The sequence below is a fragment of the Thunnus albacares genome, chromosome 23, assembly GCF_914725855.1.
Source record: "Thunnus albacares chromosome 23, fThuAlb1.1, whole genome shotgun sequence".
Lineage (NCBI taxonomy): Eukaryota > Metazoa > Chordata > Actinopteri > Scombriformes > Scombridae > Thunnus > Thunnus albacares.
In genome coordinates, this window is record NC_058128.1 from 4,145,417 (window position 1) to 4,169,240 (window position 23,824).

General features: G+C 38.6%; 1 protein-coding gene across 1 annotated transcript; it reads right to left on the reverse strand.

Moving 5' to 3' along the window:
- Positions 1-124: 124 nt before the first annotated feature.
- tmem19 (transmembrane protein 19) lies at positions 125-18,383 on the reverse strand. The gene is made up of 8 exons (XM_044342878.1): positions 18,104-18,383; positions 17,262-17,409; positions 13,950-14,063; positions 10,377-10,514; positions 10,220-10,296; positions 9,943-10,120; positions 6,856-7,065; positions 125-5,287 (listed from the first exon to the last, which is right to left on the reverse strand). The coding sequence occupies exons 2-8, from the start codon at positions 17,389-17,391 to the stop codon at positions 5,127-5,129; spliced, it is 1,008 nt and encodes a 335-aa protein (XP_044198813.1). The 5' UTR covers positions 17,392-17,409; positions 18,104-18,383; the 3' UTR covers positions 125-5,126.
- Between the last annotated feature and the right edge of the window lie 5,441 nt (positions 18,384-23,824).

Consider the following 23,824-nt stretch of genomic DNA (forward strand, 5'->3'; position numbering starts at 1 on the left):
CGACGACTTATTCTCCAAATATTGACATTTTTTTTTGTCTCATTTCAAGTTTTCACTGTAATATTATTATTATTTATTATTATTAACTATTCTAGAAATCTCAGATGTTTTTTCCTAACAGTGGCTCTTTTGCTTTGTTGGTGCAGCTATGATTATTCAGTAAATAAGTATCTTTTATTATGTTTAGTCAAGTTTTTCTGAAAATCTGCTCCAGAAAAATAAGACGCCCAACAGTTAAAACAAAGACCAAACAATCAGTTATTGTTTACTAAATGAAACTGTGTTTAAGCTTTATGTTAAACTTTAATTTATGTTGATGAAAATGATGAAGGCAGTCTGGGAAATTTGTCTTTTTTTTAAACAATCTAATGAAGTCCATTTGGATGCAAAGATAATCAGAAGATAACGAGTGCACACGTTGCTGTAAACAATGTACTTTCAGCACTCTTTAACTTGGGAAAAAGAACATTTATTTATAATTTCTTCTGGAGTTTATGATGGTTATTCTGTTGTCAGGATGTTTCAGACGGAAAACCGATAATATTAACACTACATTTATGATTCAGAATCACAAAACGCTGCAGAAAATATGCTGACATGATGTTCTGACATCTAAAGATGTTTAAAGTTCATCACACTGACAAATAAACTGAGGAGAATTTTCCTTTAAGAGCTCCTGCTGGTTTCAGCCTGCTGTATTTAATCAATCAGGAAATCTGTAGATAGTACGCTGCGAGTGTGTGTGTGTGTGTGTTTGTATGCCTGGTGTTTCTTGAAACTTTATAAAATGTTAATTTAAACCTGACTCCACTCCTCTGCATCTCTCTCTCTCTCTCTCTCTCTGAGTCAAAGTCAATGTCACTCTCCCGGTTTGGTTTAGTGCCTTTTCTCTCAGACACTCTGAAATAAAAACAGTAATACCTCTGGAAAACCCGCCGCTCTCCGTGGAGTCTGTTTGTTAACGAGACGAGGTCAAAAGGTCAAGCGGTCGGGTGAGAGATGCAGTAAATTAACACTCAGCGGCTTAATGTTGGATTATTTTGGGATCGGGGTCTGTCTTTATCAAGCATCTCGGAGAAGGAAACCACTCCTAACTGGTCAAAAATGATCAGGTAGAGATATTCTGTGAAAGAAGAGATGATGACAGTTTATTAAAGAGGTATTCCAACAATTTAGTGATGTGTTTACATAAAGTTAAGGGTCAGAAGGGTAAATCTCTTAATCCCAGTGCCAATGTGTAGAAAAAAAAACCAATAAACATAAGTTTAGAAAAAGGAAAGTGATATTTTCCTCTGAAGTAGTCATACTAAAAATCACAGGAAATTCCAGTTTAATCTTCATCTGATTGATTCACATATTTGACAAACAAAACACACCTTTAAATTAAAGGTAGGACCAGTTTACACAAACATTAGACAGTGGTAGAAGATGATTTTGAGACTTCTTAAATGAAGTGAAGTGCTGAGATATAAATTCATACTGTGAACACTCAACTGAAAACACAAGACAAACAAAAAAACAACCCATACAATTAAAAGTGAAATATAAATACTGCAACATCACAATGAGTCACTGCACAGATTTCTTCTTTAAATATATATTTGTTGTTGAGTTTCATCATAAGTTGAGGATTTCTTGATCTCCAAGTAAATTCATTTCCTTTAGGAGGAAAACACCAATATAAACATGAGTCTCAATGCTGTATCGGCTGGCTGATATTAGCTTAAACCTGCTGTCCAGAACTCGAAAAATACACGAGCTCATGTAAAAACAGTGTTGCTGTGAAATAGTTTGTCCACCAGAAAGCATCTTTACATTGTAAAACGTCAAGACTCTTTAGTAACGATATTTGATCTGTTAAAGTGAGACGATGTAAATTCTGAAAGAAGAAATAAAACATTTTTATTTTTTTTTACAAATGAAAAGTTGAATTCATGAGCAGTTAAACACACCTTTACTAGATGGAAGCAAACCTCCAGGTGAAGGTGTTTGTGTACTTTTGTGCACTACTACTTTGAGATACAAGTTTGATGATAAATGGCAAAGCTAACAAGCACTTTGAGGCATTTAGTTGAGAATCTGTGGTTGTTAGCATGTTGTTAGCATGCAACTATTTGGTCGATTGCCATGAAATTTAGTGCAAACATTCATGTCCAACCTTTGAGATGACTTGTACTACTTTTGGTGATCCATAGATTCATCTAAAACTAATGACTTTCCCATCAGCCTCAGTTGTACTTAAGAGTGCACTTAAGATGAGGAAATGTTAGCATGCTAACAAACTAAACTACAATGTTAAACATCCTCTCCTGGATCAACTGTGTTGATAATCAGGGTAAATCACCAACTGTAATTCATCAGCTAAAGTTGAAGGAGTCAGTTGCAGCAGCTGTTCATAAATTCAAACTTGGTAAACATTTATATTATAACTAGACTAAGTGCAAATGTATGCATCACAAAATTAAAACTGGTTGCAAAACACAAGCTTGTTCTTATGTAGAGATGAGTTGTGACTAAAGTAACGTTAGCGTTCTAATATCTGAGCTGGTTAGATTGAAGTTTAAAACCATCCGTCAGGATGTCTTACGGCTACATGGAGGGAAAATATCTTTGGAAGTGTCCAAGCAAAGCCAAAGGTGAGACACAGGATCTCCATCCATCCATTTTCTTTACCGCTTATAGAGGATAACTTTACTGTTTATCCTCTAGAGGTTCGCAGGGGAGCTGGAGCCAATCCCAGCTGACATTGGGCGAGAGCCAGGGAACACTCTGGACAGCTCGCCTGTCAATCACAGGGCTAACATACTCATTCACACTCACATTCACACCTATGCGCAATTTAGAGTCACCAATTAACCTAACCTGCCTGTTTTTGGTCTGTGGGAGGAAATACCGGAGTACCCAGAGAGAACTCATGCAGGCACAGGGAGCAAACTCCACACAGAAGGGTCCCAGTCCTTGCTACAGTGCTAACCACTGAACCACCGTGCTGTCCCGGACATAGGATAGCAAATGCCTTCACTGCTGACCAGTTGGCATTAGATGAACAATCAAAGCCCGACAGAAACCCTCAAGAAGAGGTACAGCCATCTTCAAAAGCTTCAGCAGGGTGAAGCCTATGATCTTGATTGACCTCATCAGCCCTGTTTGTCCTGTGCACAGCAGACCACCAGGTGGGTCAGTGGCTGTCTGTACTGAGCTCGGTCAGGCACTCCAAGGGCCCGCAAGTATTCTACCACAACAAACAGACAGTGGCAGCTAGATATCCTACACTCCAGGAACAAGAAAGAGGTGACACGCTTGAAAGAAGACCCATAGGCTGTGGATATGCTGGGGAACCATTCGTAAACCAGTAGATAGAGTACGGCAACAGTTCGGCTGGACTTTCTGTACCTAGCTACACCTATCTGCAACAATCAACTCTTTCAACCAGCCAACACTGATTCAAGGTTTGCCATCTGGTGCAGACAAGGTTTATGTTGATGGTCCGTTTGCTAGCTTTGCACAATTACGCTCCACAATCAACCTTCTGATCTATTTAGGCATCTCCAAATTTGTAACTTTGCCAAATCCAACACCTCAGCATGTCCGCAGGCTCCACTGGACTCGGGCATTGACCATCTTCCTGACTTGTCAAAAGGCCATATGTCTTTTATATACAGTTCTTCAATCAGCTGCGACTCCCCCTGCTCTGCATAAGATCAAGACAGGTGAATGAACTGGGTATCACCTTGTCTGATGAATGGTGTGAAGGTGTATTACATGCAATACACTCATCCTCCTCATGTGAAGTACTTCATAGGATCCATCTTGGTAAAGCTAGATTAGTGAAGATGTATCCTCTCTGATATTTGTGACAGATGCTCTCAGACACCAGCAGACTTGACTCATATGTTCTGGTTGTGTCCGAGCTTGGTGGAACACTGGAGGTCCTTCTTTGATCTTATGTCGGAGATGTTGGAACTGACTCTGGACCCGTTTGCCTCTTTAATCGTTGCATTCTCCCTCTTATGGAAGAATCGCTCACCACCCTCAAACGTCCCGGCTGCCGGACTTAATGTCATTTCTGAACATGAAAAAGATCAAATTTGCTGTCCGGGATCCAGATGAAAATTTTTTACAAACACTGGCAGCCTCTCATCTCTCACTTGGAAACAATCCCATTGGACTAGAGTGCTGGATATACGATTGGATGTAGATAACTGTGTATTGTTCTGGGCTGTGTGTGTGCAGACATATGCATATAGTTATATACGCATAGGTACATTAGGCATACGTATGTGTGGGTAAACATGTACGCAGGTGTAACGTTGTGTGGGTACAAACATCTTGGACTGTGACCTTGTGGGATGCAGGCAGTGCTTCAGGACAGGTTGACATGTTGACTCTGTGTATCACCAGTTGTGCCTTCATTTCATTCCCTTTTTTAAAAAATGTTTTGGGTTGTGCACTTATTTTATCTGTATTTATTTAATTCACTCTATTATCATCTATTTTTTTTCACTTAATATTTTGTTTGTATGAGCAGGGAGGGGAATGTTGGGGGACTATGAGGAGACAATGGGGGGTATTAGTGTTAAATAAAAGAAAAGTACTAATTGGTAATACTGTACTGTAATCTGCATATCTGTAATACTGATAGATGCAGATTGTTGAATAAAATTTGGGCTCAAAAAGAACCCAGAAAGACTGCTGTTAGTTCTTGGTGGAGGTAAATAAAGACAGTTTGTTGAGTTGAGTCTCTGGATTGTTCAGGTGTTGCACAACTCAACCAGCTACTAGACGCACCCTGTTCTTTACACACTAGTTTGAAACTAGTTACTAAGAACTTAACACACAAATGTAGTGATGAATTTACAAACAGCTGGTGTAACACAGTCCAGGTCCGCAGCTAGTGGACAGTCAGTGATTAGAGCAATGAAAAACTGTGAACACTGGAGCTGATGTACAAAATACTGCAAAGAGTTTTCATGAGTCAGCATTTATTTTTCCTCCTTTGTGTTGTATTAGTCTTTACCGTGATGCTTCTGTGACCAAATAATAACTTTAAAAGTTTTCAGAAAAAAAAAATCGGCAGTGAGTCTCAGATCGTTTCAGATCTGCTATCTGAAGGCGGGTCATCAGTCTTATCGTGGCCACACCCCCCACGCCAGCCCGGGCAGGATGAGCGCGATGAGGACGGAGGAGAACAGGTTGACCGCGTTATTGTCCAAGATGGGTTTCCCACATATCCGCCGTGTGGTGGCGGACTCGTAACTCACCACCTTCTCGATGCTCGAGTCGAAGCCTGAAGACATGAAGAAGAGGAAACGTCCAGCTGTTAACACCGAAACCTCACCGCAAAGACGACTTTCAGAGCTATAAAACCGACTGCTGATTGGTTCAATAACACAACAATCATTTCTGTTTAGGTTCAAACTGCCAAACCAGTCAGGTGACTCACATGGAGCTCACTGATTGGATGGTTTTAGTAGCAACATCCTGCAGGCTACCACTCGGTTTTAATGTGGGTAACACATAAATATTGAACAGAGATCAAACTTAACTACAGCTTTGCTTATTTATAGAGCTGCAATGATTGGTCAATTAACGGAATATTAATCACCAACTGTTTTGATAATCGATTAATTGTTTTGAGACATTTTTTAAAGGAGAAAATGCTGAAATTCTCTGGTTTCAGCTTCTTAAACGTGAATATTTTCTGGTTTCTTTGGGAAACAGTGATCAACGTTTTCACCAGTTTATGACATTTTGTAGATCAAAGGACTGATTGATAAATTGAGTAAAATAAATAGATTAATCAATAGTGAAAATAATCAGTATTTGCAGCCCTTGCAGATGCTTTTCACATTATTAGGACATATTTTCTCATTAAACCAAACTATTCAAATTATTCAGTTTTAACAACAAAAACTTATTTTTTTGGATAAATTATAAAACTTTCTGGTTGTGACAACATGAGGAAGTGTAGAATTATTAATGACGATAACAGATATGATGTTAACGCTGCATTAATGTGTTTCAACGTGTATTAACAACATGAACCAAGAACTGTTTTTCCATTGAGACGTTAATTAATTGAAGTTTAATAACTAGAAAGATGTTTTAAAACAAAAGTCTTGAGTGACGGAGACACATTTTTATGCATATTGAATATTCTATCTTCTGTTCACTTCTATTGAAGACGACACGACGGAGGAATTAAAGTGTTTCACCTTCGTTCAGCTAATTATTTATTAATTATTTATTTAATATCCATGTTGGAACTGTGACGTCCTTCTCCAGGGATGACTGGGGAGCAGTTGTATCAAACAACGTGACCGTACTACAACTAACTTATTTTCATTATCAATTAAACTGCCAATTATTTTCTTGATTGGTGTTTAGTATGTCAGAGACTATTGACAGATATAATCACATGTCCCCAAAGTTCAAAACTATTTAAAATTTAAAAGAAAAGCAGCAATTCTGAGAAGCTGGAACCAGAGAATTTGGCTTTTTTAGATAAATGAATGACAAACTATTATTAAAATGGCTGCAGATTAGTTTTCTGTCAAACGTTTTATCATTTCAGATCTATTTTTGTGTTCTAACTCATTGGAGCTGAAACGATTACTCGATCAAAAATAGCAAAAGTTCTGCTTCTTAAATGTAAACATACAGTTTGCAGGTTCAGTAAACTGAATATCTTTGGGTTTTGGACATTTTAAGACCGAGCAATTAATCAAGAAAATGATCTAATTTTCCTTCCTGATGCTCGGCGTCTGTCAGGTCGGGGCTGATATCGTGTCGTCTGACCTCAAACTTTAGAGAAACTGGTGCTTGTGTCTCCTCGTTACTGACGGCGGTTCCTACCTGAGTATTGCAAGTGAGCTCCCAGGAAGGAGTCCAGCATGGATCCCGCCAAGCCAGCCACGCCGCCGTACACCATGATGGGCCACTGGGGGTCCGCCAGGTGCAGGTCGCTGATCAGTAGTAGTTGTGTCACAAAGTACGCCGCGCCCACCATGAACCCGCCCAGGAAGCTGGCGACCAATCCGACGGGAGTAACTCCTCCGTTTGTTCCTGGAGGGTAAAAGAAAAGTATAATGAAGCAGTGTTAAAGTCTAAGTCCAAGGATTTTACAGTTTCCTACAGAGATTGACCCTCGATACAAGGAAACTTTGTTAAAACAGCTTCTTCTTCTTCTTCTGTTTTATTAGCCTCTGTGCATAGAGCCTTTCAGACACGTGTCACAGACCTCCACGGTGTGAAAGACGCCTTCTGTTTACTTTAATGTATATTAGCTTTAGGTCAATTGACTGAGTCACAGTCTTGGAAGAATGAATTAACATCTCAACTGAATATCAAAGTAAACTTTTAATGACCAAATCAAACTATATGTATTCATAAAACACAACATGCAGAAAGATAAAGTGTTGACGTTAAACCCGCTGTTGGTAGTTTTGACTGTCGACATCATGTGATTTTCTAAAGTAGCGTTTAACTATCGCTTTGGCGTGACGTTAGCAGCTGATTCTACCAACTGTTTCCCTGAACACAGAACTACTGTTGAATGAAACTGGTCTCACTGTAATAAACATTTTATTCAGTCAGGATGTGATAAATGTTTAACTGACTTCCTGTTCAGCTGTTATGGTCCTACTCTCTACCACATGAACTCAGGTCTGTTACAACAAGCAGACTAAAGACATCTTCATTCACAAGCTTTTAGTTTAATGGTTAAAGGGTGAAACAGTATTATTGATGTTATTTCTTTTAACAATGATGATGATTTTTTTTATATGCTGTCTTATATGTTTTTATTTATGTAACATCTTCTTATATGTAATGTTAATGTAATATATCTTTACTTGTTTTTAAGCACATTGAGTTTACGCCTGCTGTATGAAATGTGCTTTATAAATTAATTTGACTGGACTAGACTGGAAACGCTGCTGTAAGTTGTCTGACTTGACTTCATCTTTTTGCTACTTTCCTCTGCGTTTCAAGAGAGGTGAACTTTGAGGGTGATGATGCAGCTCTTCGCTTTCCCCGGATAGAGAGAGAGACATGAGGACTGAGGAATTTACAGCGATTCACCAAACAAGGCGTCCTCGCTCGCTCCAGACTGAAACTACTCATGACACGCAGCATCTCAACTTTCAATGATGTACAAGTCAGCTGTCGATATGCAGAAATAATTCAAGTCTGTCTTAAAGGAGTGCCCTGGTAAACCAGTGGTCACAACCACAATGTCACTGGTTCAACTCCAGCTAGGGGCCTTTGTTGCATGTCTTGCTTATATACTATCAGCTATCCATTACAGGCAAAAAATACCCAAAAAACAAATCTAAAACAACAGTCAGGAGCCCAAATGAGCATTAACACGTTTTTCTTGCCACAATCAAATGGAAGTGATGGAGGACAAAATCCACAGTCCTCCTTCTGTGCAAAACATGTATTTCAAAGTTTATCTGAAGCTAATATGAAGCTTCGTCGTCCAAATGAGTCAATTCAAGTAGATATCTTTCAACGTTACAGTCTTTTTAGTGCCAAAGTTCCTCTTTTTGTTACTATACTTCCACCTGCAGCTCAACAGGGAAACACTGTCCGAGGAAACACAAAGAGGGAATTTGATGCTAAAAAGACTGTAAATGTGTCAGATATCCACTTGATATGACTAACTCAGACTGATGAAGACTCATATAAACTTCACAGAGACTTTTTTGGCCTCCATCACTTCCATTGAAATCACATTTGAAGGATCTTTTAACAGCCAGCTATGAACAGGAGGAATGATTACAGCAAGGAAAACCTCTTTCACTGTTCATATGTTTAAATAAAAGATTGAAAGTCTGGCGGATATTATAGGAGACACCGTGATGAAATTAAGGATGTCCCGTTGTCCTGGAGACGGTACAAATAGCACCTGAGACACAACGATTCATACATCATACGATGTAGAAATGTTAGTTAGTCATTAACGCTGCGTGTGTATATGTTTACATTCATGGCAACTTTTTGAAACTTCCACAGTTTTACGTTTCGTCGGGAGCAGCTGAGTCTGTATTTCCCCTCAGTAAGCAGAGCGAGGTTTATTTGGCTCTGTGTATAAACAGTCACGAAAATGTGAAAACTGTAAAACTGTTAACATGCGGTGTTATTCAAGGCTGCTTTGTCGTAATATCTGTGCCAGAAAAGTTGCACGTAGCACTTGAACTCAGTTTGGGACAACGCTTGTTGAGTCAGTTGAAAGTAGAATTTGGGACACTGAGGGGAAGAAAAAGGTAATTTCAGGCTCTGAGCTGGAGGCCATGTTTATCCTGGATGATGTTTGTGGAGAAGAAGAAGAAGAAAAGAAGCCTTTTGGCTCATGAAGATAAAAATAAACAATTTTACAAAAGTGCTTTTTTTATCATTCATGCATGATTCAGATTCTACACACAGTTTTATTTTATGAAGAAATATGAACAGCTGCTGTGATGTCATATATTATTATTACAGTAAAGCTGTTTCCACAACAGCTCGGCTTCTTCTTCACTGATCAGTTGAGATGTTTCCCATCAAAAGGAGGGTTTCTGCATCTCGTAAATAATGTCAATATGATCAACTGAGTCTCCTCTGAGGTGCATTTAAGGGGTTAAAACATCCTTGATGGTGGAGATCAGTGTCCAAGTCGAGGAAAAAAGGAACGACTGGAAGGGAGGAAGCATAAACCTAGAGCTGAAACGATTAATCGATTAGTCAGTCGACAGAGAATGAATCGCCAACTATTTGTTTTGAGTAATTTTTTAAGAAAAAATACAAATAATTTCAGATTGCAGCTTCTTAAATGTGAATATTTGGGTTTTGGGAAACAGTGGTCAACATTTTTCACCATTTTCTGACATTTTATAGATCAAACAACTAATTGATTAATCGAGACAGATTACTTGATGATGAAAACATAAACATGCTCACCTGCTGGGACTTCCTTCCAGGTGGTGATGAGTCTAGGCTGCGATTGGCTGAGAACAGGCCCCACCTCTGACGCCCAGGTGTCTCCAGTACTGCAAGCCAGTGCTCCCAGTAGAGAGAGGCACATCCAGGAGGCGGAGTACTGTTTACCGAAATCAATGGGGATCTCACCTGGACCCACCTGAAAAAAAACACACAAACATAACACCTTTAGATTTTTAGCAGGTATTTTATTTTGTAATTTCAGATGTTTTGTACAGGAAATAACACGTTTGTTTACCTCTATCATGTAAAGCAGAGCCAGCTCTGTAGGAACTCCTCCATTACAGAAGACCTGGACCCAGTTCCTCTGACCGCCTGACACAAACACAAAACTTTAACACATTTAGATTTGAATGTAGATCGATCTAAAAGTAAACAAGTACGCCGTCTCTCACCTTCTTTGTACTCGGCGTCTATCTTCTTCTTCTGCGCTCCTCCCCAGCGGGTCAGTCTGGAGGAGGTGTAGAAGAAGGCCAGCAGAGAGGAGAAGAAGCTGTAGTTGGCCATCGTCAACACAAACCCCACCAGGAGAGCTGAGAAAAAAAACACGTCAGAGGAAGTGTTTGAGTTCTCCACACGGGTTTAAAAATGACCCTCACAGGCTGCGTTAGAGCGTTAGAGCGTGAGATATTTGTATGCTATAAAAGAAAGCTGCGTAGGGGGAAATGACATCATCATGGCGAGACACAAGGGCGTCATCCTGTAGGCTGACAGGTGTTTCCAGATGTTCTGCCCGAGTTTTTCTGCAGAAGCGCCAAGAATTGGACAATGTTGAGGACTGGAAACTGACTGCAGCAGGCAAAAGACACATCAAGCTGGTTTCCCTTCAAAAATCATTGGATCAGTTAAAAACTGGCAGAAACCAGTAAGACTCTGGTTCTTCCCTATACTGTCAGGAGAACTCTGGTCAGAAATGGTCTTTATGGAAGACTTGCAGCCAAAAAGCCATTCCTCCTGCGTGGAAACAAAGCCAAGCGACTCACCTACACATGAAAAACACTGAGGTGCAGAAAAATTACTCTTTAGCAGAAGACAGTTTGTTTGCAGAAGGGCTGGAGAACACTACAAGAACAGTAAACCATGTTGGAGGTTGGTTGCAGGTTTGGGGCAGATTCTTATCCATCATGCAACACCGTCAGGGAGACGTCTGATCATCTGCAGCATGAAGACGAGCCCCAAACGTCCAGCTGGAGTCATGAAGAACCGTCCTCCTCAGCAACAAGAAGAACGAGGAGTCCTGCAGCAGATGGTCTCAGTCTGGGATTAACATGAAGACACAGAAGAAGAAGAACTGTGGCGACTTCTCCAAGACGCAGGAACAACCGACCTGCCGAGTACCTTTTTTTTTCAGTGGTATGAAGTTAAATGATACATAAAAACTATTCATGACATCATGTTTTGAAAGCGTTCTCAGTTTGCGTTTGTGTTTTTATCCAAAATGTTGGTTTCTCTCTGGATGGGAACTACTTGTCTCTTTCATCTCATGTTTGCCTCTGGGATTTATTTTTTTAATCACAGCTGAAGACTTATGAGGGTTTTATGTGACAACTGGAAGCTGTGGTTTGATGAATTGTGTTAAATTGATATATTCATTTATTTGTTAACCCTCTGGTCTGTTTATTCATCTCTGAACACACTGACGATGTTTTATTCAGAGTAACGTAACTTAATATTTCATGTAGAGACAAGCAGACAAAAACAGTTGCTAATTTGGGGCTTTCACACATTATCTTTCATCATTTACTGCACGTCTGTAGACTATAAAGCATTTTTAAACTGGATACGTTCAGTGATTTACAGCCTGTTGGCCGTTATATTTTTCTCTTAACCTTTAACCTCAACTTTAAAACAGCTTTTAACTGCAGTATAGTTAAAAAAACAATCATAAAGTAGTGTGAACAGAACAGAAAAATAAATAAATAACAAAACAAAGTCATGAGTTTGACTGTATAGGTGATCATAGAAAGTGGAAAATGGAAGTTTTGACTCAGCAGAGAAACCAAACTGTCTGAAAATATGTTCATGTGTCGTCAACAGTTAACTTTTGCTAAGCGAAAAAGAAAAAAGAAAAGATTTGATCCATTTTTCCTGTGTTTAGCTTCGTCAGTGTGGATGGAGATTCTTCTAAAGGACGACAGAGGAAACAGAAACTGTTGTGAAACTCTGGACGTCGACCCAGAAATGAAAAAGAAAAGTTTAAAGCAATCAACGGGTTAAAAAGCTGCAGTCATTCGTCCCTGTGTGACGCAGCGTCAGAGGGTCTTCTCAGAATCCAGGAAAGATTCACAAATGGTTTTCATAATGAAAAAATTCTGATTTCACAGCGATGCCCCGTGGCTGATAAGAGATTTACAGTATTTTAGATGAGCCGATCACGAGATCACAGCTGCTTTATCTAACCAAAAAGGAAGGAGAGTCTGTCTGTCTGTCCTCCAGTTTCCTCGACAACCGTTCGTCCGATCGACTGAACACTTGGCGGGTGTGTTGCTCGGGACCCGAGGAGGTACAGCGTTGAGCGTGAAGTTGTTTGGATGAGCGGTTCTCAAGAAAACCGCAAGCAGCAACACAATAAAAAGCAGAAGCCAAACACTCGACCTGTTACGAACAGACACGTTTTGAACAAGAACTCAACTAGTTCCACTAAATCCAGTGAAAACAAAACCAGGTAAAACATAGACAGAACATGTTGTAAATAGACACTTTTTGCTGTCTATAGACATTTTTTTAAAGGAGACATATCATGCTGTTTGTGACTTTCTGTTATTTTTAAACTGTTATGATGTCAAATGTTAAACTTTGTAAAAATGCTGCCTTCAAGTCAAACATCAAGGCTTCAACCTGCTCTATACGCTCTGCAAAGGTACCTCTACTTCCTCCTCAGTGATGACATCAGATTGTTCGCACATGCCCACAAACAGCCGTCCGTTCTGTAGTCTTTGTTGCTTAAGTTGTTGCTAAGGTTGTTGCTAAGGTTGTTGACGTTGTCCACTCGAATATTTCAGATCTGATTTGGGTAAAATCATGTACGGATGTGTTTGAGAAGTTTATATTTCAAGTAAAGAACAAGAAAAAGAAGTGAAATCCTGCTACTATAGTTTGTTTACGTAGCCTGCAGAAGCTTCCTGAAGCTGACCAATCAGAACAGAGCAGGCTCATCGGGAGGCGGGGCCTTAAAAAAACGGCCTGTTAGAGACAGAGGCTGAACTGAGGGGCTGCATAAAGGACCAGTAGAAGATAAATAAGGAGTTTTTAACTGTAAATCATGCAGAGATATTCCAGTAGAGCCCCAGAATATAAACATAGAGCTGGAAATGTGCTGAATACGTCCTTGTTTCAAAATCTAAACACAGTTGAGAGTTGAGTGTCAGTTTTGGGATCTAGACATAACAAACATCTTCCAAAATCAGAGAGTTTTTCCTTCAACATGGAATTTTCTGAAAAAATTCTTTTCTGAAACTTTTTGTGATGTTTCAAGTGAGCAGATGTTCATCCTTCTTTAAAAAGACTTCATTTCATATCAGGCAGCAGTGTGACAGTCAATGACTGAAGGAACCTTTGAGGATTCGTTTGTTCAACTGAATTAAACATAACGAGAAAAGTCCAGCCTGAAGCCACAAAATAACAGATCTGTTTCTGCTTTGACAGTCTTAAAACTACATGACATAAAAATATTTGCTCTGTTTCTCGACATAAAGAGAAAGTATTATGTTACACGATAAGTTTACTAGTTATAACAAGATGAATATTCCCATTAAACAAATATATTTTCTTGTTATAATGAGAATAAATACTTGTTGTAATGAGACTGCTGTTTGAAATACTGGACTGTATCTGTATCATAAAAACAGCAGAGATGCTGCTGAATCTTGTAACAAGATACTTTTTTGTTTCATCAACCTACAGAGAGACGTGTTAATATGAAAATATAGATACCAGCTGGTATGTTTGACAGTTTGACACCCGCTCACCTCCCAGAGCTCCTGAGCGGTCCAGACTGCGTCTCTTCACGGCTCTGGCCGTCACCACCAGGGGAACCAAGATGGAGAACAACCATCGCCACGGCGACACAGGCTGCAGTGTGCCTGTAAACACACACACACAGTCAGACCACCTCTGTAATCACTGTATCATCTCTTCACCTGAGAGAGCTCCGGTGATTTTACACATTTAGTGAACGAGAGGATCGTTTGACTCCTTCACTTCTTCCAAGCTGCTTTTCAAGCTGTTTTCTTGAGGTTCACAACAGTCGATCTGAACCTCGTTTCCCTTTTCATTGTGAAAAACATCTTAAGAACCTTCTTCAGCTTAAGAGGTGTTTCCCATCTGTCAAACAGCATCTTCTTCATCACCACAGACAGCCGACGTTAACGGCATACACTCACTCTTTAGTACTGCTCTGGGTTGCTAACTACACCTATATATATATATTGCTACATATTTAACTGTCTGTAAGCTGTGCTGTATATTGGAAAAACACATCACAAAGTATAAATGTTGTAAACGATGCAAATAAACGTTTTATACTTGAAACTCAGAATGAAAACAAAGCTGAATGTCAACAATCTCTATGATTCATGTTGATGGGTGGAAATCAGTTTAAGGAAGTGAACTATGGTTGATGTAGCTGCTGCTGCTGCTGCTGGAGGCAGACGTTACTCTGAAGATCAGATTAAAATGTATTAAATTGAAGCAGCGGTTGTTGCTTTAAGTTATATAAATATTCTTCAGTCATTCTGTCACCATGTTTGTATCAGAGCTGCTGGATGTTAAATGTGAGACAAGGTTACACTTCTGTTATAAAAATGATGAAATGTTCCTGTCTTGTACTGCAACTCTGTAACATCAACAGACTCATCAGCTGAGGTTAAAGGAAGTTCAGCAACATATTTGTTAAGAGGAAGATGTAGAAATTAAAATTTGTTGGAGACAGGGTGGGACAGTTGGGCAGGAGAACTGAAAACAGACACGACGTTATCTATAAGTCTGTATTTTGATAGATTAAGAAAAGAACTGTAACGCCCACTTAAGGTGTATAAAAACTCGTTATAAGCGCTCCGTGTTGTACAAGAAAATAAAGTCTGTTACATTTTGATACTTCTGCTTCGGTCTCTATTGTTTAATGGTCATTACGAAGAATTTTTTTTAACAACATCATGAATAGAGAGAAAAGAGAAGATACATAACTTGAAAATAGACCACCAGGGAGGTTTCAGCCAGAGGAGATGAAGATGTGACAAAGATATGATGAAGAAGAAGGAGAAGAGGACGATGATGACACAAACTGGCAGATTAATTGATGAATTATGTTCTAATTTAAACATCAACATCACAAACTTTTACACCAAACATCAAAGAACATCAGCGTTCATGAAAAAAGTCAAGACTTAAAAACAAAGAAAACTTGAATAAAACGTAGTTTTTGGTTCTACTTAAGATGTTCTCAGTAGGGGTGTGCCCGAATACAAATACATTATTCGGCAAAGCACAAATAGTGGGTTTTATACAAATATTTGTTTCATACAAATATTTTAAAAGTTATTTGTTGGGGGTGTTCCCCACAGATAAAGCTGAGCTACTGACAAAGTGCTCCCAACAGACTCTCCATAATCTGTTGTTCCTCTTCTCCTTTCCACAAAGTTAGATTGTAAAAAATAGGCAATAAATGAAAAGTGCAAAGCAATAATCACCTTTGAAGTTCTTCTACATGTTACATGCTGTGCTGTCTCTGTGTTATGGGTGTATAAATAGGTAGAGGTCTGTCTGCAATGAGGCGATGAATAAAGTTTTAGTTTGATCTGGGAGACTCCAGTTCAAGACCTGATGTGGGGACCTCCTTCATAAGGTCGTTTATTCATGAACACTTATTGTAACACTTTAATTTTCTAAAATTAAAACTGTCATAAAAACAAAAACAGGATTTTTAAGCCTCTTTCCACTTTTATTCAAATACAAATACAGATACAAATACTGAGATCTCTGCACATCCCTAGTTCTACACCTCTAACGAGAATTTAGGATTCATTACTTTACAATCATCTCTAAGAGTCTTCAGGTACGATGCTTTTAGGAAACACCTCTTAAGCTGAAGAAGTTTCATAAAATGGATTTTATCATCATCTCAGCCTGAAGATGTTTGTGGGAAACGAGATGCTGGTTTGCTGTGGTGACAGAAGAGCAGAATGTCAAACTATGTTGAAGTGAAGGATTTATTGAGGCCTCACACACACACACACACACACACACACACACACACACTAAACACACACCGAAGCCTAAATTGCTCCTGATTATCAGGTTGGTGCCATCAGTGTGTGTGTGTGTGTGTGAATGAAAGGCTCTATTCTACAAACACAGTCCATTCACAAGTATGACCACACATACTGTAACTTCAACCATGAAGAATGACGTTGAAAAAGATGTTTGTTTAGCTCCAAACCATCCTGAGTTCATTTCGGAGAAGAAATCTGAGACAGACTCCGCTTCAGAGGAGAGCACATGATTCGGTCTGAATCAGTTTCACTTTAAGAACATTTGTCATAATAATCATAAAATACTTCATACAGCTGACTGGACGTGTGTCTGTAGAAACACAGACACACTAAACTCTTAAAATCTATCATGTTAACGTGAACTTTATGAAGCTGCAACGATTAATTGATTAGTTGCCAACTATCAAATTAATCGGCAACTATTTAGATCCTTTATTCATCATCATGAGTCAATTTTTTCCAGAAAAAATACAAAAATTCTTTGATTCCAGCTTCTTAAATGTGAATATTTTCTGCTTTCTTTAGTCCTTTTGACATTTAAAGACATCATCTGACCTATTGGGAAACACTGATTAACATTTTTCACCATTTTCTGACATTTTATGGACCAAAAAAACGAATTGATTTATTGAGAAAATAATCGACAGATTAATGGATAATGAAAATAATCGTTGGTTGCAGCCCCAAAACTTTATAAAAAGCTTCGAGAGATCATTATGGAATAAAGAGAAGTGCAGGGCTGCATTTAACAGTTACTTTTATTATCGATTAACCTGCCAATTATTTTTATGATCAATCAATTAATTAACCAAGGTGACAACGGTTCAAAACCCCAAAATATTACATTTACAGTAATCCAAGAATAGCGACACATTTCTGCTTGAAAGGTTAACAATGATTCGATTATCATAATATTAGCAGATTAACTTCCTGTCTTCATTAGAAAACAAATTAGAAAAAAATAACAATATAGTGTTGAGGTGTGTAGAGGTGTGAGGTGACGCAGCTCACCTGAGTAGGTGCTGATGGTGAGGGACAGGACCCAGAAGAAGAGGGAGAGTGCCAAAGTGGCACAAAGCACGATCATATCAGTCATCATCTTGATGTACTCCTTCATCAGCACGTCGTCCTCAGAGTCCATGTTGACAGACGGACCGAGCTGCAGGACAGGAGACAAGAGACGGTTTGTTACATCACTGTTACAATAGAGAGAAGTCCTACTATTGTTATCTTGAGTGTAATCATCATATTGTGTGTCGTTTATTGGTCATGATTGGAGCTGCAACTATTAGCTGGTTAGCTGATCAGCAGCAAATCATCTAGCAACTATTTTGATAATCTATTCATCGTTTTGAGTCATTTTGAAAGAGAAAATGTCCAATTCCAGCCCCTCAAATGTGAATATTTTCTAGTTTCTTTAGTCTTCTGTGTTGTGAACTATACATTAATTGCGATATTAATCCTCTGAGGTCATTTTTTTAAGAAGAAAATGTCAAAATTCTCTGATTCCAGCTTCTCAAATGTGAGTATTTCTGGTGTCTTTACTCTTCTATGACGGTAAACTGAATGTCTTTTGGTTGTGGACTGTTGGTCGGGACAAAACAAGACATTTGAGGATATAACTTTGGGTTTTGGGGAAAGGTGATTGAACATTTTTCACCATTTTCTGACATTTTATCGACCAAACAAAAAAAGCCCCATGTGACGTTGCACACAATCAACGGAAAAAAACGGCTGAAACGCAAATGTCCGTAATGTTAGAGATCTTGGATGTATCAGTCATGTTAATATGAACCTTTTACACCATTATCTAACTGATAACATGTCGTCTTTATCTCTAGAAGTGAACTCACCAGATTTCTCCGGAGCCATCACGAGTTTAGTCCCTTTAACCGACTTCAACAGCTGACTATTGATTTAGCAAAAATGCGGACTTTCCTCCCTCTTCAGACGACTGTGCTGTTATCTGCTGACCAGCGTTAAAACAAAAACTAACAATGACATAAAAGACTAATATATTTCGTCTGTAGGTGTAGTTAATACAACCACATGACTAGAGGTGCCGTGTTACAGTGCGTGCAGGCACCGGAGGGGAAGGCAGGACGGAAGCATTTAATTCACGGACACACTTCCGCAAACAGGAGGCTTTTCTTAAAGGGACAGTAACCATATTTTGATCACGTGATTAATCCTTCGTTAATTCTATATTAAAAGGTGCAGTGTGTAGAATTTAGTGCCATCCAGTGGAACAGACTTGGCAGAAATGGATTATAATATTTATACGTATGTTTTAATTAGTGAAAATAATAAAAGAAAATAAGAATTATTGTGTTTTCCCCATAGACTGTATAAAAATATGCCGCTCCGGCCGTCGCCATCTTGGTAGTACGTGACGCTGCTTGACTCCCAGCCAATCAAAAATGGGCAAAGAGGCGGGCCGAATGGCTGAAACAAGCCACCTAGCGGCTGGCGGACCTGTCACTCAAAGCAGCCATGTCCTTCATTATGCATAACTTTACAGCTTAATAGAATTTAAACGAGTGAGTTATAAAAAAATTATAGCTATAGAGACCAAAACCGTTTTTTGTACCAGGCTGTAAACATATTTATTTCTGCTGTAAAGTTGGGCATTTTAACATGAGGGTCTATGGGGATTGACTTACTTTTGGAGCCTCAAGTGGCCATTCAAGGAACTGCAGTTTTTGGCGCTTCTGCATTGGCTTCATTTTTCAGCCCCAGAGGTTGCCACTTGGTTTTCCCATTGATGTATAAAGAGAACTGGATACAGCGTCGGGGGCGGGGTCCCATTCATACCTATGAAAGTTGCTCAGTGGTGCATGAAGCCAAAAAAGTTCGATTTCCGCATATAAAATGACCTGGATCTTCCAGGATCATTGGGCCCATAGAGCTAGCGTACTGGTGGCTTTCGCCGACCAAGCCGGCTACTTCCGGTTTTAGCCCTCCAGCTAACTTGAATAGAGAAAAAAACAATTCAATCGTGCAGTTCTCTCAGACTTTCGAAATGTGATCGGACTGAATGAATCAAATTCTGATAGTGAGACGAGTCATTTCGCGGGGGTTGTGATGCTCAAAAAAATTTATCTGCTGATTTACGGATGTCTCTTTCATAATGTAAGTCTATGGAAAAAGGTATTTTTTGGGCCCAATAGCGTCATGTGACGTTGTAATTCCATGGTTTGGCCGCTATGACAAATTGGCCTCACAGCCCGGCGCTGTTCCTGGGGGCTTGGGTTTTCCCTTCTATGGGGGCCGCCATGTTGCACCACCATGTTTCTACAGTAACCCAGAAAGGACAAACCAAACACTGGCTCTAAAGAGGGACTTTCACATTTTTCATGAGTTTTGTGGCCACCAGAGGCTCTCCTACATGCATAGAAGGAGAGGGGGAGGGGAGGGGTATTCAGTTTGTTGCAATCTGCAACCTCACCACTAGATGCCACTAAATCCTACACATTGCACCTTTAATTATATGTATATATTTAATTATATAAAATGAGCCAAAATTATGTTTTTAACAAAAGTACATTAAACAATATTCTCAATAACAATACATCTATTCTCCCTTTTTTTTTTTTGCACTTTTCTTATTGTTCAAAGTACAGTATTTTATATACATCTTAAAACATGTATGGATGTGACTAAAGTAAAGTAGCAAAGCCACAATGTAGAAATACTTTGCTTCAAGAAAAAGTCCAAGTGTTTTTTATCTATAAAATGTCAGGAAACGGTGAAAAATGTCTGTTATAATATCTTAGAGCACAAGGTGAAGGTCTTCAATTATCTTATTTTGTCTGATCAACAGTTCAAAACCCAAAGATATTCAGTTTACTATCACATATAACATAAAAGTTTAAAATCTTCACATTTGAGAAGCTGCAATCAGCAATTTTATTTGGAATTTTTCCTTAAAAAATAACAAAAAACATTATTTGGTTATCAAAATAGTTGCAGATTAATTTTTGTCAATCAACTAATTGATTAATTGACTAATCATTGTAGCTGTAATTATGACACCATCGCGCTTCCACAAGCATCCTCTGCCAGACGTATAATTCATGCACTTTTGCTGATCATTACGTAGTTTAAAGCTTTGCACAAGATGCTGCCTGTAATCTGTTATCACATGGGAAAGCATCAGAGCACAAACAGAGCTCTGTCCACACAGCACCATCCCTTCCACATGAACACAAGCTCTGTTGTGTTCATCCTTTAGTGGGAGCATCTCAGTGGGTGACTTAAGAGTTTTTTTTTTAAAAAAAAGAAGAACCTCCTGCCTCACAGTGTGCTTTTTTGTGTATGGGTCATTAAAGGGAAAGATTAATAAATGTAACTTCCTGTTGATTAGTTACACTCTAAACTAACATACTGAGTATACATATGGACAGCAGAGAAGTGGTGTCTGCTGCAGATGAGTTTCTATGAACTTTGTCCACTGTAAGAAACGTCCTGTAACTGACATGAAATCAAGATGATAACAATCTTTGTTCTGTGTCAAAGAGTAAACTACAAACGATGTTGCTGTTGTCGACCATCCAGGACTTTGTACACCTCCAGAGTCAGGAAAACAGGCACTGCAGACGGCTCACACCCTTGACGTAACCCGTTCCACTTCTCCCCTCCGGGACGGCACTACAGAACACTGTACACCCAAACTACCAGACAGTCAGGAGCCCAGATGAACACTGAAAGAGGTTTTCCTTGCTGTAATCATTCCTCCTGCTCATACTGGCTATTAAAAGCTCATGCAATTATCACGCATTTTCTGAGAATGATAATTTTTTAATGGAATAGACTGATTGAAACTGATTTTTATACTTATTTTATACACCTATTTATCAACAGTTCCTGCTGCAAGACACTAAAAAAGCTTCACCACAGTCTAAAGTGTGTTCAAAGCCCAGAATAGTTCTATATAAATTAGTTAAAAATAGAATAGAGCTGCAGTTAGTTGATTAATCAATTAGTAGAGCAACAGAATATATACTGGCAACTATTCTGATAACCAATTAATCGTTTTGAGTCATTTTTTAAGAAAAAATGTTAAAATTCTCTGATTCCAGCTTCTTAAATGTGAATATTTTCTGGTTTATTTATTCCTCTGTGACAGTAAACTGAATATCTTTGGGTTGTGGACTGTTGGTCAGGACATTTTAGGTTGCATCTTGGGCTTTTGGGAAACAGTGATTTGTATTTTTCACAATTTTCTAACATTTTATGGACCAAACGACTAATCGTGAAAATAACTGACAGATGAATCGATGATGAAAATAATCATTAGTTGCAGCCTTTTTTCGTTGTTCTGTAAAAAGCCACTGTTGACGTAACAAAACGGTTAGTCGATTAATGGACTAGTTGGTCAACATGCAATTAATAACCAATAATTAAGAGTAATCGATTAAATCATTCATCAAGAAAAAAAGTGAGAAATTTCCTCCTCAAATGTGAAAATTTGCTGCTTTTTTCTGTTTTATATCATATGTTTGGTTGAATATCTTTGGGTTTTGGAGTTTTGATTGTGATGGAAACAATAAATCAAAACAATAAGCTGTGAAATTAATCGATAATGAAAATGCTTGTTAGTTACAGCCCTACACTTTTGTATTTGAAATTTCTCTTCTGGTTTTTCAGACTCTCTTTTAGATAAAAGTAACACACAAAAAACACCAAAAAAACCTCAACTTCTCTGTCTACAGAAATATTTGTGCTTCTCTCATCTGGCTAAAATAATCACTGGAAATCAATGTTTTCCACCGTTAACTTCAAACCAAAAGAGCAACGAGATAAAAATGATGCAAGGATGAAGAGCTTTAGCACATCCCTGGTGATCACATTTATTTTAATGGTAAATGGACTGAACCTATATGGTGACTTTCTAATCTTCCAACCACTCAAAGCGCTTGTACACTACGAGCCACATTCATCCATTCACATACACTCATACACCGATGGCAGGGGTCAAAGTGCCAACCTGCTCATCAGGAGGAGGCGGGAATCAAACCGTCAATCTCCTGATTGGTGGATGACCCACTCTACCACCTGAGCCACAGCTGCCCCGTGGTAACACTTTACTTTAAGTCTTCGTCTTTAGCATTTATAAACAGCATATAAACATTTAATAAATGACTTATAACACACTTTAATATAGTTATAAGCAGACATAAGGGCATTTTAAGTGTTTATCAATGTGCAGTATTGGAATTATTTGTTTACAAACATTAATAAACACTTATATCTGCTTACAACTACATTATAATGTGTTATAAACCATTTATTACCTGTTTACATGCTGATTATAAATGCTAAATAGGGGGACTTGAATTAAAATGTCACCATCTTGATATATTCTTCTACTTGTCTGGATTTAAAGGCAAAATCAGAGCAGTTCAACAGTTTAATGTTTTTAAAAAGCACAATGTGTGATGCCAACCACCACTGAAATTCAAACCACAAGACTCAAACCTGCCATCACCCTAAAACTGAAAGACTTCATTGTCTTTTATTGACCTGATTTCTCTTAAGACACTTTCACAAACACTAGAAAGCAACTAAATCGAAGTCATTAAAAGTTTTCTGATGTTGCGAGTTGGTTTAAACCTGTAAAACAGACCTATATTCATGCATTAAGTCAAACTCTAATTATATATATGTCATTTATTTGGTCAAAAATAACAAATTGAACATTTATTATTTGATTAACGGACTAATTGTTGCATCTTTTTTCTTTTTAAACGTTTCCACAAACTGTACAAAGACCCATTTAAAATACTTTAAATTAGCCTAACTATGGTAACATGATATTTTTTTTCCAATTCATACACTGAAAGAAGACACTCACTGAAATTATATCTGTGCAAAAACCCCAGATCATCTGCATCTAATGGGGAATTCTTAATAAACTGAGGTTGACTTGTGGCCTGACCTGCAGCGTGTGACCAAAGGCTTCCCAAAGGCACATAAGACTACAGTTCAAAGCCAAAAACCAGCAGCCATGGGGCGTGATTAAAACACCAGCAGTCTGTTCCGGTCAAACAAAATTATCACCTAAAATCAGTAACATTTACTTAAATTACTGCAAGAAACCATGAAGAAGAAAAAAGAAGATGATGTCACCTACCAGGCAGGGAGGAATGGAGAAGGTTGAGTGTAAATGAGGTTTGTGCTCATTTTGAAGCAGTTGAAACTCTTTAAGGAGAGCAGAGATCCACCCCTGGAGAGAGAGAGAGAGAGAGAGAGAGAGAGAGAGAGAGAGAGAGAGAGAGGGATAGAGAGAGAGAGAGAGCAATATGGCAATAAATGCATTGAAGGAAGAGGCAGGCTGGGGCAATGTAGGATTTAAAAATCAAGTTATTCAATGTTAATGTTCCAATTAGAATCTGGATAAAAATATCTGATATTACCAATAGTTTTATATGGAGATGAGGTCTGGGGCCCGCTCAGTAGATTGCAGCATGGCTCATGGGACAAACACCCAATAGAGGCCCTCCACACTGAATTCTGTCAAAGAACTCCAAACGTTTAAAAGGAAAACATCAAATAACGCCTGCCGAGCAGAA